Source organism: Taudactylus pleione, unplaced genomic scaffold, assembly GCF_031769625.1.
Source record: "Taudactylus pleione unplaced genomic scaffold, aTauple2 ptg000053l, whole genome shotgun sequence".
Taxonomy (NCBI): Eukaryota; Metazoa; Chordata; class Amphibia; order Anura; family Myobatrachidae; genus Taudactylus; species Taudactylus pleione.
Genome location: NW_028284455.1, coordinates 41275414 through 41296586, shown reverse-complemented (window position 1 = coordinate 41296586; position 21173 = coordinate 41275414). Strand labels below are relative to the sequence as shown.

Below are 21173 nucleotides of genomic sequence, written 5' to 3'. Positions count from 1 at the left end.
AGTCCTTAAGGCCCGCACAACATCCAAAGAGGCCTCACCCACGGAAAGACCTGGTGAGTTAAAGGCCGGAACAACGATTTCCTCGTTAACATGAAACTGGGAAACAACTTTGGGAAGAAACTCGGGCCGAGTGCGGAGCACTGCCCTGTTCCCATGAAAAACCAAAAAAGGGGGTCTACAAGAAAGAGCCCCTAACTCAGAAACACATCTGGCCGAAGCAATAGCCAGAAGGAAAACAGTCTTAGCTGTTAACCATTTAAGATCCACTGAGCCCAGTGGTTCAAACGGCGGTCCTTGGAGAGCCCTCAGGACCACAGCCAAATCCCAAGGCGCCACAGGTGGAACAAAGGGTGGCTGAATGCGGACAACACCTTGCATAAAGGTGCGCACAGCCGGGATTGTAGCAATCCTACGGTGAAACCAGACAGACAGGGCCGAAACCTGTACCTTCAAAGAAGCAAGGCGAAGCCCATGATCTAGTCCCGCTTGTAGGAAGGCGAGAATCCGAGACAGATGAAACTCCCGCGGTGCATAACCTCTCGGTCGACACCACTGGAAGAACGTATGCCACACGCGATGGAATATCCTCGCGGAAGACGGTTTCCGAGCTCGCAACATGGTACGCACCACAGAGCTGGAAAACCCCCGGGACCTCAGCATGGCTGTCTCAACAGCCACGCCATCAAAGACAGCCGAGTCAGGTCCGGGTGAAGACAAGGACCCTGAGACAGAAGGTCCGGTTGTAGCGGCAACCGCAGAGGACTGACCACGGACAGACCCTGAAGGTCTGAGAACCAGTGCCGTCTGGGCCACGCGGGAGCTATCAACAGGAGCGTCCCTCCTTCCTGTTTGAATTTCCGGATTACCCGTGGAAGAAGGGAGACCGGAGGGAACAGGTATGCGAACCGGAACGTCCACCGGACGGACAGAGCATCCACCAGAGACGCCCCTTCGTCTCTTGTGCGAGACCCGTACACCGGCAACTTGTTGTTGTGCCGGGACGCCATGAGGTCGATCTCTGGAAGACCCCACCTGTCCACCAGCAGTTGAAAAACGTCCGGGTGCAGGGACCATTCCCCTGGATGAACGTCCTGGCGACTTAGAAAGTCCGCCTCCCAATTTAGCACTCCCGGGATGAAGACCGCTGATATGGCCGGAAGATTGCGCTCCGCCCATACCAGGATCCGAAAGACCTCTACGAGAGCCGCCCGACTGCGGGTTCCTCCTTGCCTGTTTATGTAGGCCACGGTGGTAGCGTTGTCCGACTGGACCTGTACCGGGTGACCCTGGAGAAACCGATGTGCCTGCTGGAGAGCATTGAAGACTGCGCGGATTTCCAAGATATTTATGGGAAGCTCCGCTTCTGTCGGCGTCCACCTGCCCTGGAACAAGTGTGGACCCAAAACCACTCCCCAGCCCCAAAGACTGGCGTCCGTTGTCAACAGGACCCAATTTGGAACCCAGAACGGACGTCCCTTGTTGAGGTGGGTCGTCTGTAACCACCAAGCAAGGGACAGGCGAACTTCCGGGGTGAGCACAATCGTCTGGGACTTCAGAGACTGAGGCAGCCCGTTCCACTTGGACAGGATCAGGTGCTGCAGAGGTCTGGAGTGAAACTGGGCGTATTCCACCATGTCGAACACCGACACCATGGAGCCCAGTAACCTCATCGCCGAGTGTAGGGACACCCGGCGGCTGTGCAGACAACTGCGCACCCTTGACTGTAAAGCAGAGATCTTGTCCTCCGTCACGAAGATCTTTTGCTGTCCCGAGTCCAATAAGGCTCCAAGATGCAGAATCCTCCGAGACGGGATTAGAGTGGACTTCTGCCAGTTGATTAGCCAGCCATGCCGTTGCAGCAGTGCAATGGTCAGGTCCAAGTGGCGTAACAGGAGCTCTGGAGATCCTGCCACCAATAACAGGTCATCCAAGTACGGCAACATGCGGACTCCCTGCAGCCGCAGAGAAGCCGCCATGACCGCCATCACCTTGGTGAAACCCCATGGTGCTGTCGCCAGGCCAAAAGGTAACGCCCGAAACTGGAAGTGGTCGCTGCGGATTGCAAACCTGAGGAACTGTTGATGGCACAAAAGAATAGGGACATGCAGGTAAGCGTCCTGTATGTCAAATGACACCATGTAGTCCCCAGGTTCCAGCGCCAGAATGATGGACCGTAGGGTCTCCATCGGAAACTTCAGTACCCGCAAAGACCTGTTGAGTGCTTTGAGGTTGAGAATCGGACGTTACGACCCATTGGGTTTCTTTACCAAAAAAAGATTTGAATAGAAACCCTGGCCCCTCTGGGAGAATGGAACAGGCACTATAACTCCAGCCTGGAGCATAGTGTGCAATACCTTCCGCAGCTCCGTAGCCTTGTTCCGGTCTGAAGGTAGACCCGTGGTGAAGAATCGAGCCGGGGGTCTGTGCCGGAAGGAGAGGGCGTACCCGTGGGAGACCACCTCCAGAACCCAAGTGTCTGTCGTAGTGGTCGACCAACACTGGGCGAACTGCAGCAGGCCGCCTCCCACCCTGGGATCCCCCAAAGGGAGGCCCGGACCGTCAGGCCGCAGGCTTGTCATCTGGCTTGGGGGCCGGACGTCTGGTACTCCATGTCTGCTTCCGGGGCTTGACTGATTTCTTAGGGCCAGCCTGTCGAGAAAACGACTGTGGTTTGGGCCTGCCCTGGGCCCTAGATGACCGAAAGGACGATGGTCCAGAACCAGAAGGAGCAGCGGCCGACGGGAGGCAAGCCGATTTGGCTGCCGCCAGCGTGGCCACAATCTTATCCAGATCCGGACCGAAGAGAACTTCTCCGGTAAACGGCAACGCCTCCAGACCCTTTTTGGAATCTGCGTCCGCCTTCCAGGATCGCAGCCACAAGGTGCGACGAGCAGCTACCGCTGCTGAAGAAATCCTAGACACCAGAGTACTAATGTCTAGGGCCGCCTCGTTGATGTAGGTGGCCGAATCACGGAGATTGCCAATCAACTCCGCCTGTTCGGCCAGACAGTCAGAATCAAAAGAAGCCTCTAATGAAGCCGCCCAGCGCTCCATCGCTCTGGCAACCCAGCAAATGGCCATAGCCGGCCGTGCTGCCCCCCCCTCAAGGGAATAAGTGGACTTCAGGCAGATCTCCACCTTGCGGTCCGTAGCATCCTTAAGGGAAGACATGGATGGCATCAGCAATGTGGCACTACGGACAAGACAGGTCACGTGAGAATCCACCTGTGGAGGGGATTCCCACTTTGCAAAATAATTATCCGCGAACGGATAAGCCACAACCAGGCGTCTCTGCGGCTGGTATCTTTTGCCAGGCTGTTTCCACGCCTCCTCTAAATGGTCCACCAACTGACCCGAAAGAGGAAAGACTGTGGCATCGCCATTCACATCTTTGAAAAAGGCATACTTAGATTTAGCCGCTGGGGGAACTTCGTCCTCAATCACCAAGGCTGTGCGGACCACCCGAATAAGTCCAGGAATATATACTTTGGACTTAGCATCAGCGTCCTTAGTATGGAGAGGTTCCTGATCGTAAGGATCCAGAATCTCCCCATCATCAGACGTCCCCTCGTCATCCTCATAAGGAGCCGACAGAGACGCCACCGGCCGTTTATACGGCCGCATCACAGACTCCCCTTGCAACACATCCGACAAGTGCTGTACAGAACTCGTCAGGGAGTTAACCCACGCCGGCTCCTGAGAAACCGGGAGCGGGGAAATAGGGAGACTGTGGGGTACCACCAATTGTCGTGGGAAACCCTGCATGGGTGACGACACCACTGACTGCTGGGACAAACCCATCGGTGTAAACGCGGGCTGCGGAGCTAACTGGCCCACTAAGGCTGTAAGCGCTTGAGCGAAACAAGCCCAGGGCGGCTCCTGTACCGGTGCAGTAACCGTATGAGGCCGCGCCATAGACAAACACTGCCGGCAGAGGCCCTCCGCGCTACCCTCCCCCTCCGCTAACGGTACTTTACACGTAGTACACTGTAGCCGGAGGGGAAAATCACTTTCAGACATGATGGCACCACGTATGTGACCCCTCTCACCAATTATATATTTAAGAGGCGAGAGACCACCCTGCAGCACCGCACCGCAAGGGCTTAGCAGAAAAAACAGGGACAGTATAAAGCTGACAGTTTAGAAAAAAAAAGTTACAGGCAGCAGCGCTAGCACAGTCACATACAATGCAGAGAAATAACAATTCCTGCACTAACAGCGCTTATCACTCAACTACACAGACACAGGGCCTGGTAGGACACAGCGCTGCATACACAGACCTGACCACAGCGGAGGAGAGGTATGCGGGGGGACCCAGACCATGATGCTTCCAATGCAGGCTTCCAGCAGCGTTCACCATGCTCAAGAAAAGATGGCCACCGAGGAGCAGAGAGAAGGCTGGCCTGGGGGAGGAGCGCTGACACAGGGCCAGTCAGCACAGTGCAGAGAGGGCTGTGTGCAGCGGGGGAGGCGCCGGCTGTTAGACAGGGAAGGCGCGCTCCCCTGGGATGCATTTAACCCCTGGGACGCCGCAGCGCTACCGCTCTGCTGCGGTCCGCTGTCCCAGGGGGTAGTGGAAGCGCAGGTTGGTCGCCTGGCTCCACGCTGCAGCCAGTCCCCAGGGAGCCCCCTGCCTGGGGACTTAGGACCATGTGATCAGCGGGGACCCCCCGCGGGACCCCGCTGCTTACCTCTGTCCCCCTTGAATCCGGCCATGGTCCAGAACATCTGGGGTCACCGCTAGCTGTGACCCCAGATGTCCACCAGCATCCCCGGATCAGTACCGGCGTTCTGGTACCGGCGGGGTGTAGGGAAGACAGCATGGACGTCAGGACTGACTGTCCATGCTGTTCATCCAGATGTGCAGCCACAGCTGCATGAAGAAAAAGCTTCAGGGGCTCTTCTAAGCCCCCCTCTAGCAGGTGCCTCCGACTACGGCCGGGCACCAAACGAAACTGAGATGCCTTGGCTCGGGGGCGGGGTATAGTGCATCCTGGGAGGCTGAAAGCTTAACTCTTTGGTGCCCGATGACTGACGTCACACCTATACCCAAGGTATCCTGTGGATACCCTATGGACCCTGAAGTAGAAAGTGATTTACCCTGTTATCTATTTTTTTGCTCAAACCGGCAAATCCACCCGGCAATCAAAAGCCAGGTAAAAGGCGGTATGAAAAGCGGTATAAATATACTGCAATAGCTTATGCAATTAAGCTTAAAGTAGTACACTGTACTCTCTGTTCTGTTCTTTAGAAAAAGTATAAACTGCTTAGGTGTGTGCAGCTTCTCTATCATGCATCAGCGCAAAATCAAAATTATTCAATTGGATAGAAAGCTTGCAAGATCACTTAAAAGCTGTAAATAAACGTAGTGAACACCTGTTATCAATGTCGTTCTGACCCACTGGGATTTCGGGGAACTCCCCACTGCCTCACTGTCCCACCTACCCTGTAGCATGGCAACCTAAGTCGCTTAACCCTGCCGTTCTGCTCGGGTCTACTATATTCATATTCATCTACTGTTCAGGTCAATATGACCCGTAACATAAATTACGCTTTTCACTAATATTCAAACAATGGATATTCTCCAAACTTGTATTAGAGTAAATAAGCATTCAGATGAACAAACCAAAACAACAAAAATTACAAACGAACTGACACCGAAATGAATTTTTTTTCACGTCAAAACGACCCGAACAAAACAGCAGGGTTATCTTCCACAACTCTCACCCCTTGTTTTTTTTCTGGTTTCGCTCCTGGCTGTTTTCCAGTATACACTTGCTATTTCAGAACATATGATGTTTTAGTATCAGGTAAAGTCAAGATTTTGCTGGCTTGGAGGGAATGTACTGCTTGAAAGGGCAGCACCCTCGAAATCCAACTAATTGTTAATCTACGACCACATTACGGTCACTTGTTGAAACTTTGTGAATAAATTTGTGAAAAGGTGAAAAGATGACATAATCCAAATGTAAACCAATGAACTGACACTGTGGGCCTGATTCAGATCCGCTCGTAAGCGGCCGCTCGTTCGCTCCGAGCGATGTTCGCACATCTGCACATGCGTATGGGTCGTAATGCGCTTGCGCCAACCAGTCAGTGCGGTCGGAAAACGTGTGTTCGCAAAATTGCGAGTGCCTGCTAATTTGAGTGACAGGATGAGGCGTTTGTGGGTGGTAACGGGAAGGTGCTTGAAAACGGGGAGTGGAGATCCAAACGCAGGCGTGCCAAACGGTCAAAACGGGTGTGCATAATTAACAAAGCAGCGTTATCGACCACGTCACTTGGTTGTTTCTTAGCCTGAACTGTTCGCATGATTGCGGTAGGAAAATCCAACCACAAGCACTGCGAGCAGTTCAGACGCCTTTCGATGTACTCGATTAATCTAATAAATAGCGGAGATGACGTATGATGCGAGCGGCCAGGGGGTGTCTTTACAAAATAGCGAGCGCATGTTTCATTCGCTCGCTCAGACATAGAGGCGTCAACAGACCGCAAAGAGTGAGCGCTCAAATTAAATAGCCGGACCCTTTTTCTGAACGAGCGAGCGCAAATAGCGTCCGGCTCTGAATCAGGCCCTGTATTCATAACTTTCAGAATTTTGATTGTTGAAGTAATGTGTTTCGAAACATTTACGGTCACTAGTATAATATTGACATCGGGTCATATTGACCCGAACAATAGAATAGTACTAACTACTCATAACTTGAAAAAAAAATTTTAAAACCTAGATTTTTTTATCATAAGAACTATTTGCCAAAAAAATAAAAGTCATAAAATATGGAAATCATAAATACATAAATAACGAACTGACACCGAAATGAATTTAGTTTCGGGTCAAATAGACCCGAACAGGACAGGAGGGTTAAGACTGTGTGCAGCAAGATGTCATTATATCTAGTCTGTGAAGATAAAAGCGGAGAGGAGCTGCAGAGAAGAGTAGCCCTACTACACTCATTCAGACTCTCACCTAGCCTATAAGCTCACCCTTAGAACTGCATGTTTCATTGAAGCCTGCCACTCCTCCGCCTAGCTCTTTGATCCCTGTACTCCATAGCCATGCCCATGTCCACTCTTTATGTATGACACTAGGATTGCTCAAATGTTCAATGGTGCAATGCAGAGGAATTTTAAGAGGAGGGGGCCCTTGTGCAGCCCCCTCCTCTCAACAGCGAAGTAGATTCTGGCCTAATGCCAAAATCTACTGCGCATGCACGGTTCTCTGGGAAAATGGAGCTCGCACCTTATTCCCTACAGTATCTATTCTCTGAATGCGCGAGTCACCAGGAAAATGGCAGCTGCCATTTTCCCTGTGATTTTTGCAGCTCTGCAGCTCATGCCCGGCACTGCACAGCAGCACTCTGGAGATTTCCAAAAAGGAAGTATAATTATATATTTGTGCAGGGTGTGTGTTGTGGCCCCCCTGGACCCAGGGCCCTGTGTGCACCATACACCCTGCACCCATTATAGTGCCCCTGGTATGATGGATGAGGTAACTTCTTACACAAAGCGGCGGTTTAGAGACATAGCCATTGGGCTTCTCTGTACTAATTGGCTGCAGCATTAGCATAAATTTGCAGGTGCATTGCATAAAAAGACAGTCTCGCCGGAATTAGCGTCCACCTCTGAATCAGGCCCTTAATTGCAGAGCTTGGCTTATTACAGGAAAAGTGCTTTAGGTATACCTTTGAATTATCCAAGGAATAAGGCAGCACAGCTATATTGGTCTTCTCTGATACTAATATTTTACAGGAAAAAATGAAGTAAACACCATTTTATTTATCAAAAAGCTTTATTTCTAATATTTTTAAAATATATCTTTATTACCAATAATTATTTTAAAATCTGATGTTTGGATTTGACCAAATAGTCAGATATTTCAAATGTGGCCACACAAGTACCAGGCTAAGCAGTCAGATCACTTTGTAGATGAACATCTTAAAAATAGTTCATGAAGCGCGAGCTGTTTGCATATCTTAGTAGTGCACACAGCTTTGTCTGTGTATTTGAATTAGATGGGAAAGGGCTGGAGAGTGGTTTTGCGCTAAAATTATACCCACCCCTTTGCATTGTGCCAGAAGGAAAAAAGAATCCGATAAGGTGCCTGGGGCAGTTACTGTTCTTTCCTTTTCCCTGTCTGGTGAATTCTTTATATATACAAGTTTACAGTTTTAGAAGCCCTTTTAGAACAGATTGATATGAGTAAACTGTGGGTCTGATTCAGACCCGCTCGCGAGCGCTAAGCGCTCGCAAGCGGGTCGATGTTGCTCAAGTGCGCATGCACACGACGGAGGCTGCTCCGTCGTGTGCATGCGCGAGACCCGAATAACGACGGCCAAGCCGTCGTTATGGGTCTCGCACCAAAGGGGGCGTGCTGTTGATGGTGATTGACAGCACGCCCCCTTTGGTGGGCGTGCCAGGGGGTGTGGCTGCCCAGTTGGAGGCGTTCCCATGGGAATGCCTACCGTCTGGGGCCGGCCCCACTGACATCACTAGTGATGTCAGTGGGAGTGCTTTTGGCTCTGATAGAGCCAAAAACACTCCAGGGCTTGCGGCAGACGAGACCCTACCACAAGCGTCTCATCGGAAGCCCGATGGTCGCGATGGTCAAGACCATCGCGACCATCATTTTGGCCGCTCGCTATAGCTGTGGGTGGTCACCCACAGCTATGCGAGCGGCCAGGAGGCTGCTCCAAAAAGGAGGAGGGACGGCCCTGATTCAGAGCGAGCGCTATGTCAGAGCGTCTGGCTCTGAATCAGGGCCTGTGTGTCCTATTTAATCAAAGCCATTCATTTTCATCCTAGTATTTAACAGATGTAGGAGATATTATATTTCAGATCTTTGGCATCTTTCAAAGTAATATGCCATAAAGAACGCTGAACAGTTTATGAAATTCCTGAATAAGATTTAAAATGCTTATCTTGTTGTCTGTACCTCTTTCCACGCCTGTGCACTACCGACTGTGTCTATGGCTTTTGCAGCTTTCAGCATGAGCAATCTTGCCTGATCAATAGCAATGCGGCTTTCTGCTATCCAGTGAGCCACCACTTCCTGTGTGAAGAAAAACAGGGACACCACATTTGTTTATAGACATTGTAAGAACTTCCTGTAATCCTATGACAGTAATTTACTAAAATCAGCATATAATAAGTTGTGTGTTTGCTTATTCCCCTGACATATAACAGGAAATGAGACATCCCCTAAGGCAGTGGCAAACTGGGGGTTTCCTAAGGCTTAATTTTAGAGTAAGTGTGGCCTGTCAATGAAGAGGGCAGAATTAGTACTTAACCAGCTTTAATAAGCGTCATACAAAGTGTATTGTGTGCAATAATTCCAGCATATACAGGACCAGCGATCACAGTAACCCATTAGATGCGTCAGTAAGCCATCTTGACTGAGCTGAATGTATTTATTTGGATGTGAGCACCATTCCAGATTATTGGAGCAAGTCCGGGAGCCTGGAGGAGCAGCAGAAGAACCTAGCACTGCCCTGGACATACTGTATATGTACATATTGGGCTCTATATCTCTAACACTGCATGTTTTCCAGATCTTCTAGTTAGTGAACAGGTTATTTATTACTGGCTGATACATGTTAAAAGATCCACAGGTGGTGCTAATTATATAATTTGTGATACTGACAAGAACATGCAGCACTAGTAACAATCTATTATATTACTATTTCTATTGTGGTCATGGTGTGGGCTGGTGAGGGGGGTTTCCATGCAGATGGAAACCCCCCTGCGTTTGCCTATGCCTAAGGCTTTTGTTTTGCTTCTTTTATCATGCAGAGCCATATGTTTACCTACAAGTCTCCTGAAGAGAAAAAATATTTATGAGAAATTGTGCACTCCATCCTGTTCAGAAAAAAAGCTGTTCCAGGGAAACCCACTACTATTAGGGAAGGCTTCACTAAAGACTTATAGTTGACATGTAAAGACTGCTTCTTGAACACAATATATTACTTGCTACGGTGAAAGAGTTAGTGATTATGTTTAGTAGAAACATGAGCAATGGTCCTTTATAATGTTGTGCAATGTAGTGTGGCAGTTGTCAGAGGTATAGGCCTCACCCCTGGCAAGAGACAGCTGTAAGTTGTGTTGCAATAGAAAAAATGGATTACTAACATATGGGGTATTAAACACAGTTGCAGATTTGAGGCCTGGCCTCCTGATCCCCACAGTGTCCTTTTACTGATTATAGTAGCAGTGAGCAGTTGGGAAATTACAAGCAGTACCTTCCACAGGCAGTTATTCCAGAGAATCTGCCCTCATATTATTGTCAATCACTGGGCCTGATTCAGAGCCAAACGCTCTGACCAGAGCGCTCGCTCTGAATCAGTGCCCTCCTACCTGAAAATGGAGCGGCCTCCTGGCCGCTCGCATAGCTGTGGGTGACCACCCACAGCATATGCGAGCGGCCAAAAAGATGGTCGCGATGGTCAAGACCATTGCGACCATCGGGCTTGCGACAAGACCCTGCGGTAGGGTCTCGCTGCCGCAAGCCCAGGAGTGATTTTGGCTCTATCAGAGCCAAAATCACTCCCACTGACATCATTACTGATGTCAGTGGGCCGGCTTCAGACTGTAAGCATTCCCATGGGAACGCCTCCGTCTGACAGCCATGCCCCCGGCACGCCCACCAAAGGGGGCGTGCTGTCACTCACCATCGACAGCACGCCCCCTTTGGTGCGAGACCCCGAGCGGCGTATTCCTCGTCGCTCGCCGGGTCTCGTGCATGCGCACGACGGAGCTCCCTCCTTTGTGCGCATGCGCAGTGGGGCAACATTGACCCACTTGCGAGCGTTCTTTGCTCGCGAGCGGGTCTGAATGACCCCCACTGTACCTCAGGAGGTCAGTGTAGCCTCAGATATCCCCAGTTCCTGTGCCCACACATGATACCACAATAGCCCCAAAGGATGCCAGTAACTCTGCCTCACATTAATATGCCAGTCATTAAGAGTCAAAATTTAATTGGCCATCAGATGGATGTACTGCATCAGTGCCCAACAACGGCACTATATCACAAATATTTACACATTATATTAAGATATCAATGTATCTTCTGTAACCCCATATAAAGCTGTTAGTCACTATGGGCTCTATTTACTACAATCCGCATATTGAATGCGGATTGTAGTGTGATATTACCGAGTGAATTCGCATTGCGAATTCAGGCAATATCACAGGGATTTACTATAAATCCCTTGCAGGGACAGAGCTTGCGATAAAGCTCTGTCCCTGCGGATCCCATCCGCACTCTAGTCGCGGTATTTTCGGAAAAAATACTGCGACTAAGAGCCCGCGCATGCGCCGACCGACCACCGCTACTTCCCCCCCACCGACGCCAAGCCCCGCCCCATGGCGCTAAGCCCCACCCTCCACGATCGCGGACCCCCGCGACCCCCCCTCCCTCCCCCGCGACCCCCCCTCCCTTCATTACACTTACCTGCATCCTCCTGGCCTCCGGTGATCTTCTCCGGGCTTCCCGATCAGGTGATCTCCCTGCACTGGGGCCCGATCACCTGATGACCGGGCCCCAGTGCACTGTGGGAGACCAGCTGACCGGAGAGGAGCCATCACCGGAGGCCCGATCACCGGTCCCTGGATTCAGGTAAGTAAAAAAAAAATGTTTAATTTTTTTTTTCTTTTTTTTACAGCAATCAGCTTGCGGTCTGCTTAGACCACATAGCTGATTACTGGTACCGGCTCCCGCCTCTGCTCTCCCCGTTAGAGCAGGGCAGGAGGCCGGTAACCGAGGGAGACCCTGGATAACGCCACCTCCAGGTGGCGTTATTATCACAGGGCTTCCCCCGGTATTTTTTTACAATTTATTTTTAGTAACTTAGGTCGGATCACATTTCCCATTACAATTATGGGAAATGCGATCTGCTTTACTAAAAATAAGTGATACTGGGGGTTGGAGTAGAATTTTACTAACTCTACTCCAATTGCCCTATAGTAACTACAGGTGAAACTAAAATAATGTGAAAAGGGTGTGAAAACACCCTTTTTCACTTTATTTTAGTAAAAATAATGTTAATAAATAGAGCCCTATGTCCCACATAATTATGCTAGCCCATGTGCTTACATGGTGATAAATCTTCTTTCCAAAAGTCTTCCTGTGGGCAGCTCTTGTGCACATTAGCTGAAGAGCAGCCTCCGCTGCTCCAATGGTCCTCATACAGTGATGTATACGTCCAGGACCAAGACGACCCTTAGCAATCTCAAAACCACGACCCTCACCTGAGTAAAGGAAGACAATTACACATTAAATATTAAAGTATTGTTGTTTGGTGGTAAAATCATTTGTAACCGTGGCACAAATAGTTTAGTCTAAATAAGCACTGGTAGAGTAGTTACATAGAAAGATAGAATTTGACAGCAGATAAGAACCATTTAGCGCATCTAGTCTGCCCCTTTTTTATCCTTATGGTAACCTGGCCCCCGGAATCATTTGGTCTGGCCCTCTAAGCTTTTTTCTGCTAGCCTTATCTAGTTAGCAGGGTTCCTAGGATTGCACCCTGCAGCCAGAATCTATGCAGTAGTGCCGCCTGGAGCATCCTCAGGTCACACCACTACCCTTACAGTGCAGGATGCTCCGGGCATTTCTGTAATCACCGGCAATTGTGGCCATGCACTGTGTGACATCACACAGAGGGGGCATGACCTGCACCGGGCCAGCAAATAATGTTATATATAGCAAAATGGCTCTCGACAGAAAAAAGGTTCTCCACCCCTGATCTATCATATAATATATACAACTATAAAAATACAGAAATATTAAAGAGAAAACTTCTGTGAATTCACACAGACACCCACCAACAGAAAATTGTGATTGCAAACCAATCTGCTCCTAACTGTCAATTTACAGGATGTTTATTTGAAAAATGACAGTTATACTGTAGGACCTGATAGGTTGGTACTTTGGGGTCTATTTACTAAGCCTTGGCTGGAGATACCAATTCCAACCCCGTTAATGCACACAATTGGCAGATTGTTGCGTTCTGCACCTGTGTATGTACTGGGTGTGCGTGCACGAACCAGTGACTTCGCAGACCCATTGCAGAGTGATTGACAAGAAATGCCATTTGTGGGAGGTGACCGGAGGGTGGTCGGCGAAACACAGTCATGCCAGTGCATTTGAATGATGTTATAGGGGTGTGCATAAATTATCCACTGCGATGCCTTTTGCAGCTTGAGTACTCATAGCGTGTGATGAAGTTAGCAGTTCCTGAGTAAGGACAGAGCTTGTGCAAGTGTGAGTTAGGCTCTGATTGTAATCGATGTTACCGATGGTTTTGCAGTCTTGCTAAATATTGCGAATTTGTGTAAGGTAAAGTGAGCGTCCTTATGTTGTGCTGCGATAGCATAGCAATTGCAATGGATTAACATACTATCACAGTCAGACTGTGTGTGTAATCGATATTGCAATCGCAGTTATGATCAGTAGTGAATCAGTCTCAAAGTGAACGTAGATAAGGTACCAGCCAATCAGCTCCTAACTACCATGTCACAGGCTGTTTGAAAAATGACAGCTAGGAGCTGATTGGCTGGTACCTTATCTCTGTTCACTTTATCTCCATCCACGGCTTAGTAAATAGACCCCAAAGTCTCAACCAATCAGCTCCTAACTGTCATTTTTTTTTTAAACACAGTCTGTGACATGACAGTTAGGAGCTGATTGGATGGGACTTTGGCCCTCATTCAGAGCCGTACGCTCTGAGCAGAGCGCACGCTCTGAAAGAGGGCCGTCCTCCATAATTATGGAGCGTCCTCCTGGACGCTCGTATAGCTGTGGGTCACCACCCACAGCCTATACGTGCGTGCAGGTTGTCTGGCGCATGCGCACGACGGAGCTCCCGCCGTCGTGCGCATGCTCAGTGCACACCATCGACCCACTTGTGAGCGGACAGCCGCTTGCGAGTGGGTCTGAATCAGGCCCTTTATCTCAGTTGACTTTATCTCTATCCAAAGATTAGTAAATAGACTCCTTTATCCCTAACAATTTTCTCTCTCTCTTTTCAAACCTTAATGAATATCCACCCAAATACGAGTATATAGGAAAGGCTGCATATACTACATATATAAGAAAAGCAGGATCAAAATTAAAATTGAAAAAGCCAGATCCTGATAAAATACTTTGAAAAAGTCAGATCCACATAAATACATTAAGAAAGACAGATCCACTTAAAATAAATGTTAAAAAGCCAGACCCACATAAAACACATGTAAAAAAAATCAGGTTCACATAAAATATATTTTAAATATACAAAAAATACATCACCCAGCATAAAAGTGATCTTCTAATTCTTACAAAAAAGAGATGACATAGATTTTATGAATAACAAAAAGTGAGGGCTATCTCCATCAAAGAAAATTGCCATTGCACTAAAATAATTTGAAATTGTCACAATAGGTTGTCATGAGTGCAGGGGCAGAACTATGGGAGACAATGGAGGCGCCTGCCGCCGGGCTCCAGCTCTGAAGGGGCTCCTCCTCTATTGTCCTCAACATATTCACCCCATTTAGGGCTGTAACTATGTACCCAGGGTGTACCGTCACAGCCGCCCAATACATGGCACCCCTTCCTGACACCTCAGAAGCAGTGGCGTAACTAGGGTATTTTGAGCCCAGGGCAAATTTGAAAAGGGAGCTCCCCCGCTCACCAACCCGACATGTGCGCACGCCTTCGGCGTGCGTGGAAAAAAATGGGCGTGGTAGCTTAAAAAAGGGGTGTGTCAACATGACACACCCCTTTTTTTCACGCTGAACATTCCTATTAATATGCACCTTAACCCCAGTAGTACCCCTTATACAGTACCCCCAGTATGCAGTTGTGGTCCCTCTTATGCAGGCCCATAGTAGTGCCCCTTATACAGTATCCCCAGTAGTGGTCCCCCTTTTACAGCCCCCAATTAGTTCCCCTTACTCAGTGCCCCCACTAGTGGTCCCACCAAAGGCAGTGCCCTATGTAGTGTTCCCCCTTATGCAGTGCCCCCAGTAGCAGTCCCCACAATGCAGTGCGCCCAGTAGCGGTATCCCCTTATGCAGTGCCCTTTATATAGTGCCCCCAGTAGTAGTCCCCCCCCCATGCAGTGCCCTTTATAGAGTGCTCCCAGCAGTAGTCCCCCCCATGCAGTTTTCCCAGTAGTGGTCCCTCTTATGCAGGCACCCAGTAGTGATCCCCCCTATCTTGTGCCCCCTGTAGTGGTCCCCCCAGTGCAGTGCCCCTAGCAGTAAGCCCCTTATATAGTGCCCCCAGCTGTAGTACCCCCCCTCCCATGCAGTGCCCCCAGTAGTGGTCACCCTAATGCAGGCCCCCAGTAGTGACCCCCCCTATCCAGTGGTCCCTGTAGTGGTCCTTCCTGTTATTGCCCCCAGTTGTGGTCCCCCCAGTGCAGTGCCCCTAGTAGTAGGCCCCTTTTATAATACCCCCAGTAGTAGTCCCCCCCAAGTAGTGGTCCCCAGTTGAGGTTCCCCCTCCCGATTAAGTGCCCCCAGTAATAGCCTCCCCAGTAGAGGTCCTCCCAATAATGGTGCCCCCAGTAATATCCCCCCCAGTAGAGGTCCTCCCAACAATGGTGCCCCCAGTAGTAGCCACCCCCCCGTTGTGCCCCCACCCCCAGTAGAGGTCCCCCCAGTAGTAGCAACCCCCTCCCCCGTTGTGCCCCCAGTAGGTCCTCCCGGGCTGGCGCGCTCAGCATTATGGGTGAGACGTCATGATGTCATGACGTCTGTCCCATTACCCACTGCAGGAGCCGGACGGAAGCCCGGCTCTTGCAGTGGATGCTGCAGCAGTCAATGAGAGTCTAGCTGACTCTCATTGGCTGCAGTTTAACACACACATCGCTGCCAGCGTTGGTGGTGATGCGTGTGTTATGCACAGCCTGAGCCTGCCTCCTGGCGCTATTGAGCAAGCGCTCAGGGGGAGGGAACGGGCTCTGGTGTGCAGCACAGGACCGGCACTGGAAGCCTAGCGCCGGTCATGTGTAAATGTGTAGCGCTGACCGCACTCACTGCAGTCGACGCTACACTGGTGGCTAACTAGGGCGGGCCAGACCGTGGCCGGCGGTGCCTCCCCACGCCGCCGGTCCCACAGCGCCAAGGGCACGCACCCTGCCCGACCCCCCCTAGTTATTCCACTGCTCAGAAGCCACCATACGCTAGTGGAGAGCTCCATGTCAGACAATCAGCTGCTGCCTTTGTCCATCTATAGTCTGTCAGCATGTGAATTACTACATTATAGTGTCAGTGGCTATGACGGGGGGGCACAAAAGTAGAACTTGCCTCCGAGCGTCTGGGATGAACTTACGCCACTGCATGAGTGCCTTTAAACAAATTGCCAAAGGTCACAATTAACACTTCAGCTGCACAGCCTCAAGTTCAGCCACATTGCTTCTTACTTAGAGGCAGCCTGCAGCTCTCCAGAAACTTTAGAAGAGGAGGTGGACGTTAAGGAGTGAGAGGGCGTAATAGATAGGCAGGAAAAGGTGCAAGCAAAGAGGAAAATTGGATTGAGTATACAGTGGAAAATTACATTTGGGGGCAAATTGTAGAACATAGTGGCATATAGGGGTTCAGGGAGAAAGAAAGGTGGAAAGAAAATACAGACACACACAAATTCAAAAGGGGTGCAAATAGAACCAGATGGGGAGACAGAAGGGCATATAGAATATTATAGACAAAGAGAAGAGACAGAAAGGGTCAGACAAATACATAGGCAAAAGAGGGAACAGAGACATGGGACTCCATCTAAAGTATGTTGAGTGGCTAAATTCAAACAAGATGCAATGGGCACCTTTTTTCTTTTTTAATTACTTACAATATATGCCTAGCAGTAATGTTTCTTTTTATTAGACTACAGCTCTGCCTACAGCAGGGCAAAGAGGAAAGCTGCCCAGATCAGATTCACAAATGGGTAGGGACAGAGGCACACAGCGAAGAGGTACACATGGGTAGAAGAAGAGGCACACATGGGTAGGGGAAGTGGCACACAGGGTAGGGGAAGTGGAACACATGGTTAGGGGCAGGGCACACATGGATAGGGGTAGTGGCACAGGAAAAGGTACACATGGGTAGGGGCAGAGTCACATATAGGTATGGACAGAGTCATGCATGGGTAGGGACAGAGGAACACATGTGTTGGGGCAGTGGCACACATGGGTAGGGGCAGTGGCACACATCTGTAGGTGTAGTGGCAAACATGAGTAGGGGCAGTGACACACATGGATAGGGGCAGAGGCATATATGGGTAAGCAAAGTGGCACACATGGGTAGGGACAGAGGCACACATGGATAGGGGCAGTGACACACATGGGTTAGGGCAGAGGCACAGATGGGTAGGTGCAGTGGCACACATGGGTAGGGGCAGTGGCACATATGGGTAGGGGCAGTGGCACACATGGGTAGTGGCAGAGGCACACATAGCTGGGCTTAGAGCAGATGTGAATGATTAGGCACTTACTTCTAGGCTGATGGTCACACCTGCTCCTGTACTGAGCGGTCCCCAACAGTGTAGAATGCAGGGCAGGCAGCAGCTGGAACTTGGAAGGAAGTCACATTGAGTTCCGTGCATCTCATATTCAGTCCAGCCAATGGGAAAGAGTAAATGAGGAGTCACTGGCCAGACAGCAGGGGAAATAGTAGTGGGTGCAGCAAACTGTGATTAAAGTTGGAGTGCTGTGCTGCTAACATAAAATGGCTGCACACTGCCTCATTATGGTATAGGGTAGTGTGTGGCCAATATATAGCAGTGGCCGTGGCTGGGCCAATGACTTGAATTGGGTCTGGCCCTGGGGGGCATTTGGCAGCCTGCCCCTGCCTGCCATCCTGGGGATAAAGGTGAGGGGCAGGGATCAATAAATCAATGTGCAGTGCTGGCGGGTCTATTCACGCCACACCCCCGCCTGGAAGCTGCACTGCAATAAGATAAATAAATTCTGGCAAGAGGTTAATGGGTGCACACCCGGACTACCCCTTAGTTTTGCCATTCACCATTTTAGTTGCCCTTCTTTGTACAGTCTCTAAAGTATTTATATCCTTCTGGAGATATGGCCTGCAGTACTGAATAAAGTATTCTAGATGAGGTCATATCAATGACCTATTCAGTGGCATTATAACTGCTTTCTTTCTGCTACTGATTCTTTACCCTATGCAACCAAGAATTGGTTTGCCTTTCTCATTACGAGTGATCGCGGTGAGTGACAAAATATGTGGGTCCCAGGGACCCTCCACTTTAAAAAAATGGGGTCCTTCCTGACTGTTTCTGGGTCCCATCATAATTTATGCTTTAGAGCTCACTATATAACTCTCAGACCTCCCCTAACCTCTTACAAATGATGCCACACAGCCATGCCCGGCCTTTACACATTATGCCGCACATTAATTCCCTTTACACATTATGCCGTGCAGTAATGCCCAGTCTTTACACATTTTGAGACACAGCCACGCAGTGATGCTCCTTACAAATGATGCCACACAGCCATCCCCGACCTTTACACATTATGCTGCACATTAAAGCCCTTTAGTCCCCCTATGCATTGCCCCCAGTAGTTGACCCCCTATGCATTGCCACTAGTAGTAGTCCGCCTATGCATTGCCCCCAGTAGTAATCCCCCTATGCATTACCACTAGTAGTTATTCACCCTACGCATTGCCCCCAGTAGTCACCCCCCTATGCAGTGCCCCCAGTAGTCACCCCCCCTATGCAGTGCCCTCAGTAGTCATCCCCCCTATGCAGTGCCCCCAGTAGTCATCCCTCCTATGCAGTGCCCCCCAGTAGTCATCCCCCCTATGCAGTGCCCCCAACAGTAATCCCCCCTATGCATTGCCCCCAGTATTGGCCCACCTATTTGCCCTTTAGTGACTTGGGCCTAATGCCCAGGTCACTCACACCTATTTGTGGGGCAAATACCTTAATTTGGGCCTAAAGCCCCCTATGTAGCCCAGACCTTGTGCCCACCTATATACCAATAGGCCTATTGCCTAAATTTATGCCACGGGCCTAGTGCATGACAACCCTGGTGGTCTAGGGAGGGGTAAATAACGTTGGCCAAAGGCCGCCTACCCACACGGTGGAAGAGGCTGTGGGGGGGAGCTTCGATAGCTCATTTTCTTTCCACCCCCGCAGTACTCTTCGGTCCTCAGCTTCAATCTTCTGCCGCTGGCCCGTCCTGGCCAGCGGTGCCACCTCTTTCTTTCTCCCCTCTTGATCATGCTGTCTTCTGGCCTCTTGCGCGGCCGCCAGAACTGTTGCCAGCTATTTAAATTGAGCGCTCGCTCTTTGCGGTCTGTTGACGCCTCTATGTGTGAGCGAGCGAACGAAACATGCGCTCGCTATTTTGTAAAGACGCCCCCTGGCCGCTCGCATCCTACGTCATCTCCACTATTTATTAGATTAATCGAGTACATCGAAAGGCGTATGAACTGCTCGCAGTGCTTGTGGTAGGATTTTCCTACCGCAATCATGCGAACAGTTCAGACTAAGAGACAACCAAGTGACGTGGCCAATGACGCTGCTTTGTTAATTATGCACACCCTTAAAATGCCCATTTTGACCGTTTGGCATGCCTGTGTTTGGATCTCCACTCCCCGTTTTCAAGCACCTTCCCCTATTACCACCCACAAACGCCTCATCCTGTCACTCAAATTAGCAGGCACTCGCTATTTTGCGAGCGCTCGATTTCCGACCGCAATGACTGGTTGGTGCATGCGCATTACGACCCATACGCATGCGCAGATGTGCGAACATCGCTCAGAGCGAACGAGCGACCGCTTACGAGCGGCTCTGAATCAGGCCCTGTATTTGCTATGTTCTTGACCTTTTTTCCAGTCTTCTGAGAATATCAATAATTTGTTTTACCCCTCTTTGTGTGTCTACCCTGTTGCATACCTGTGTGTCATCTGTAAAATACATACTTTCCCTTCAATACAATTTGCAATGTCACCAACAAATATATTTAAAGGAACTGGTACAAGTACAGATCCCTGGGGTACTCCACTGGTATCTTTTCCCTCCTGTGAATGCACTCCATTCACTACAACTCTCTGTTTTCTATCCTGCAACTAAGATCTTATTTATTCAATAATTTTAGAATAAAATTAATCTCTTTCTAGGTTACTGTATTTATCAGTCTGTAATGTGGAACATTGTCAAAAGCCTTACTAAAATCTAGATAGTGTCCATCTACACACAATCAATGTGGAACATTGTCAAAAGCCTTACTAAAATCTAGATAGTGTCCATCTACACACAATCAATTACTGTAGTTGATATAAGGCTTACTGGTCAGTACTGTAGTTGATTGTCTCCTACTTCCTTCCTTTTGTGCAGTGAGACTACTTTTGCTCTTTTACAGTGCTCTGGAATTATCCTTGTGGCTAGAGACTGGTTGAATAATTAAGTTATATGTGTTAACAGCATGCAATTGAGAAAGTTGATCTTAGGCTACCCATATGAGACTCCAATTTGTGACAAGATGGTGTATGCCTTTAAAAGTTATTCATAATCTTATGTACTTTGAAATAGTTCAGTAAGTTTCATACTCAATAGATTGGAATGTACCAGAGATAATTGTATTTTGCCAATTAAGGATGCTAAACTCCTTAAAATGTGGCTCGACTCCTTAAACCATAAATAAGAAATAACAAGGTATGATTGTATGATTAACAAGCTCTCAGTAATGAGCTGGTTATAATTAATGAGTGTTTATACTTTGAATAATCACATGTGTTACACTATGAAATTACTATGCTTATAAAACTGTGTGCCTGAGAAAATATACTCAGATAATACAGAACACAGATCTGGTGGTTGTCTTGTGTAATTTTTCTCTAGCTATCATTGAGCGCTCAGCACATGGGTTTTGACACATATAAGAGCTCTTGCACGGTGAAAGGCCACTGAGGGTCCTAGCCTGGATCTATCATTTTTGGAGGTAACTCCAAGATTTCCTATGCTGATCCAAGGATGGACATGACAGGAGTAACCAGGACAGCGGACTCTGACTCTAACCTGGATGAGTAGTTTTTTCTGCTCAGACTCCATTGTGTTGTGACCTCCTCTGTCTGTCTAAGGGTTCAGGTATGGATATCTATCTGTTTCAGACTCTTGATTTTTTTATTTTATGAAATGACATGTCTAATGAACCTTTAAAAAATGTATACAAACTATA

General features: G+C 49.1%; 1 protein-coding gene across 1 annotated transcript in view; it reads right to left on the bottom strand.

Annotated features, from left to right (window-relative positions):
* The window catches only part of LOC148535392 (acyl-CoA dehydrogenase family member 11-like), a 670105-nt gene that overhangs the window by 20387 nt on the left and 628545 nt on the right, over positions 1-21173 (bottom strand). Inside the window, exons 17-18 of the mRNA XM_088463865.1 lie at positions 12089-12243; positions 8933-9049 (exon numbers count right to left, since the gene is read on the bottom strand). Coding sequence (XP_088319991.1) covers positions 8933-9049; positions 12089-12243 — 272 coding nt within the window. The remainder of the gene's footprint in view (positions 1-8932; positions 9050-12088; positions 12244-21173) is intronic.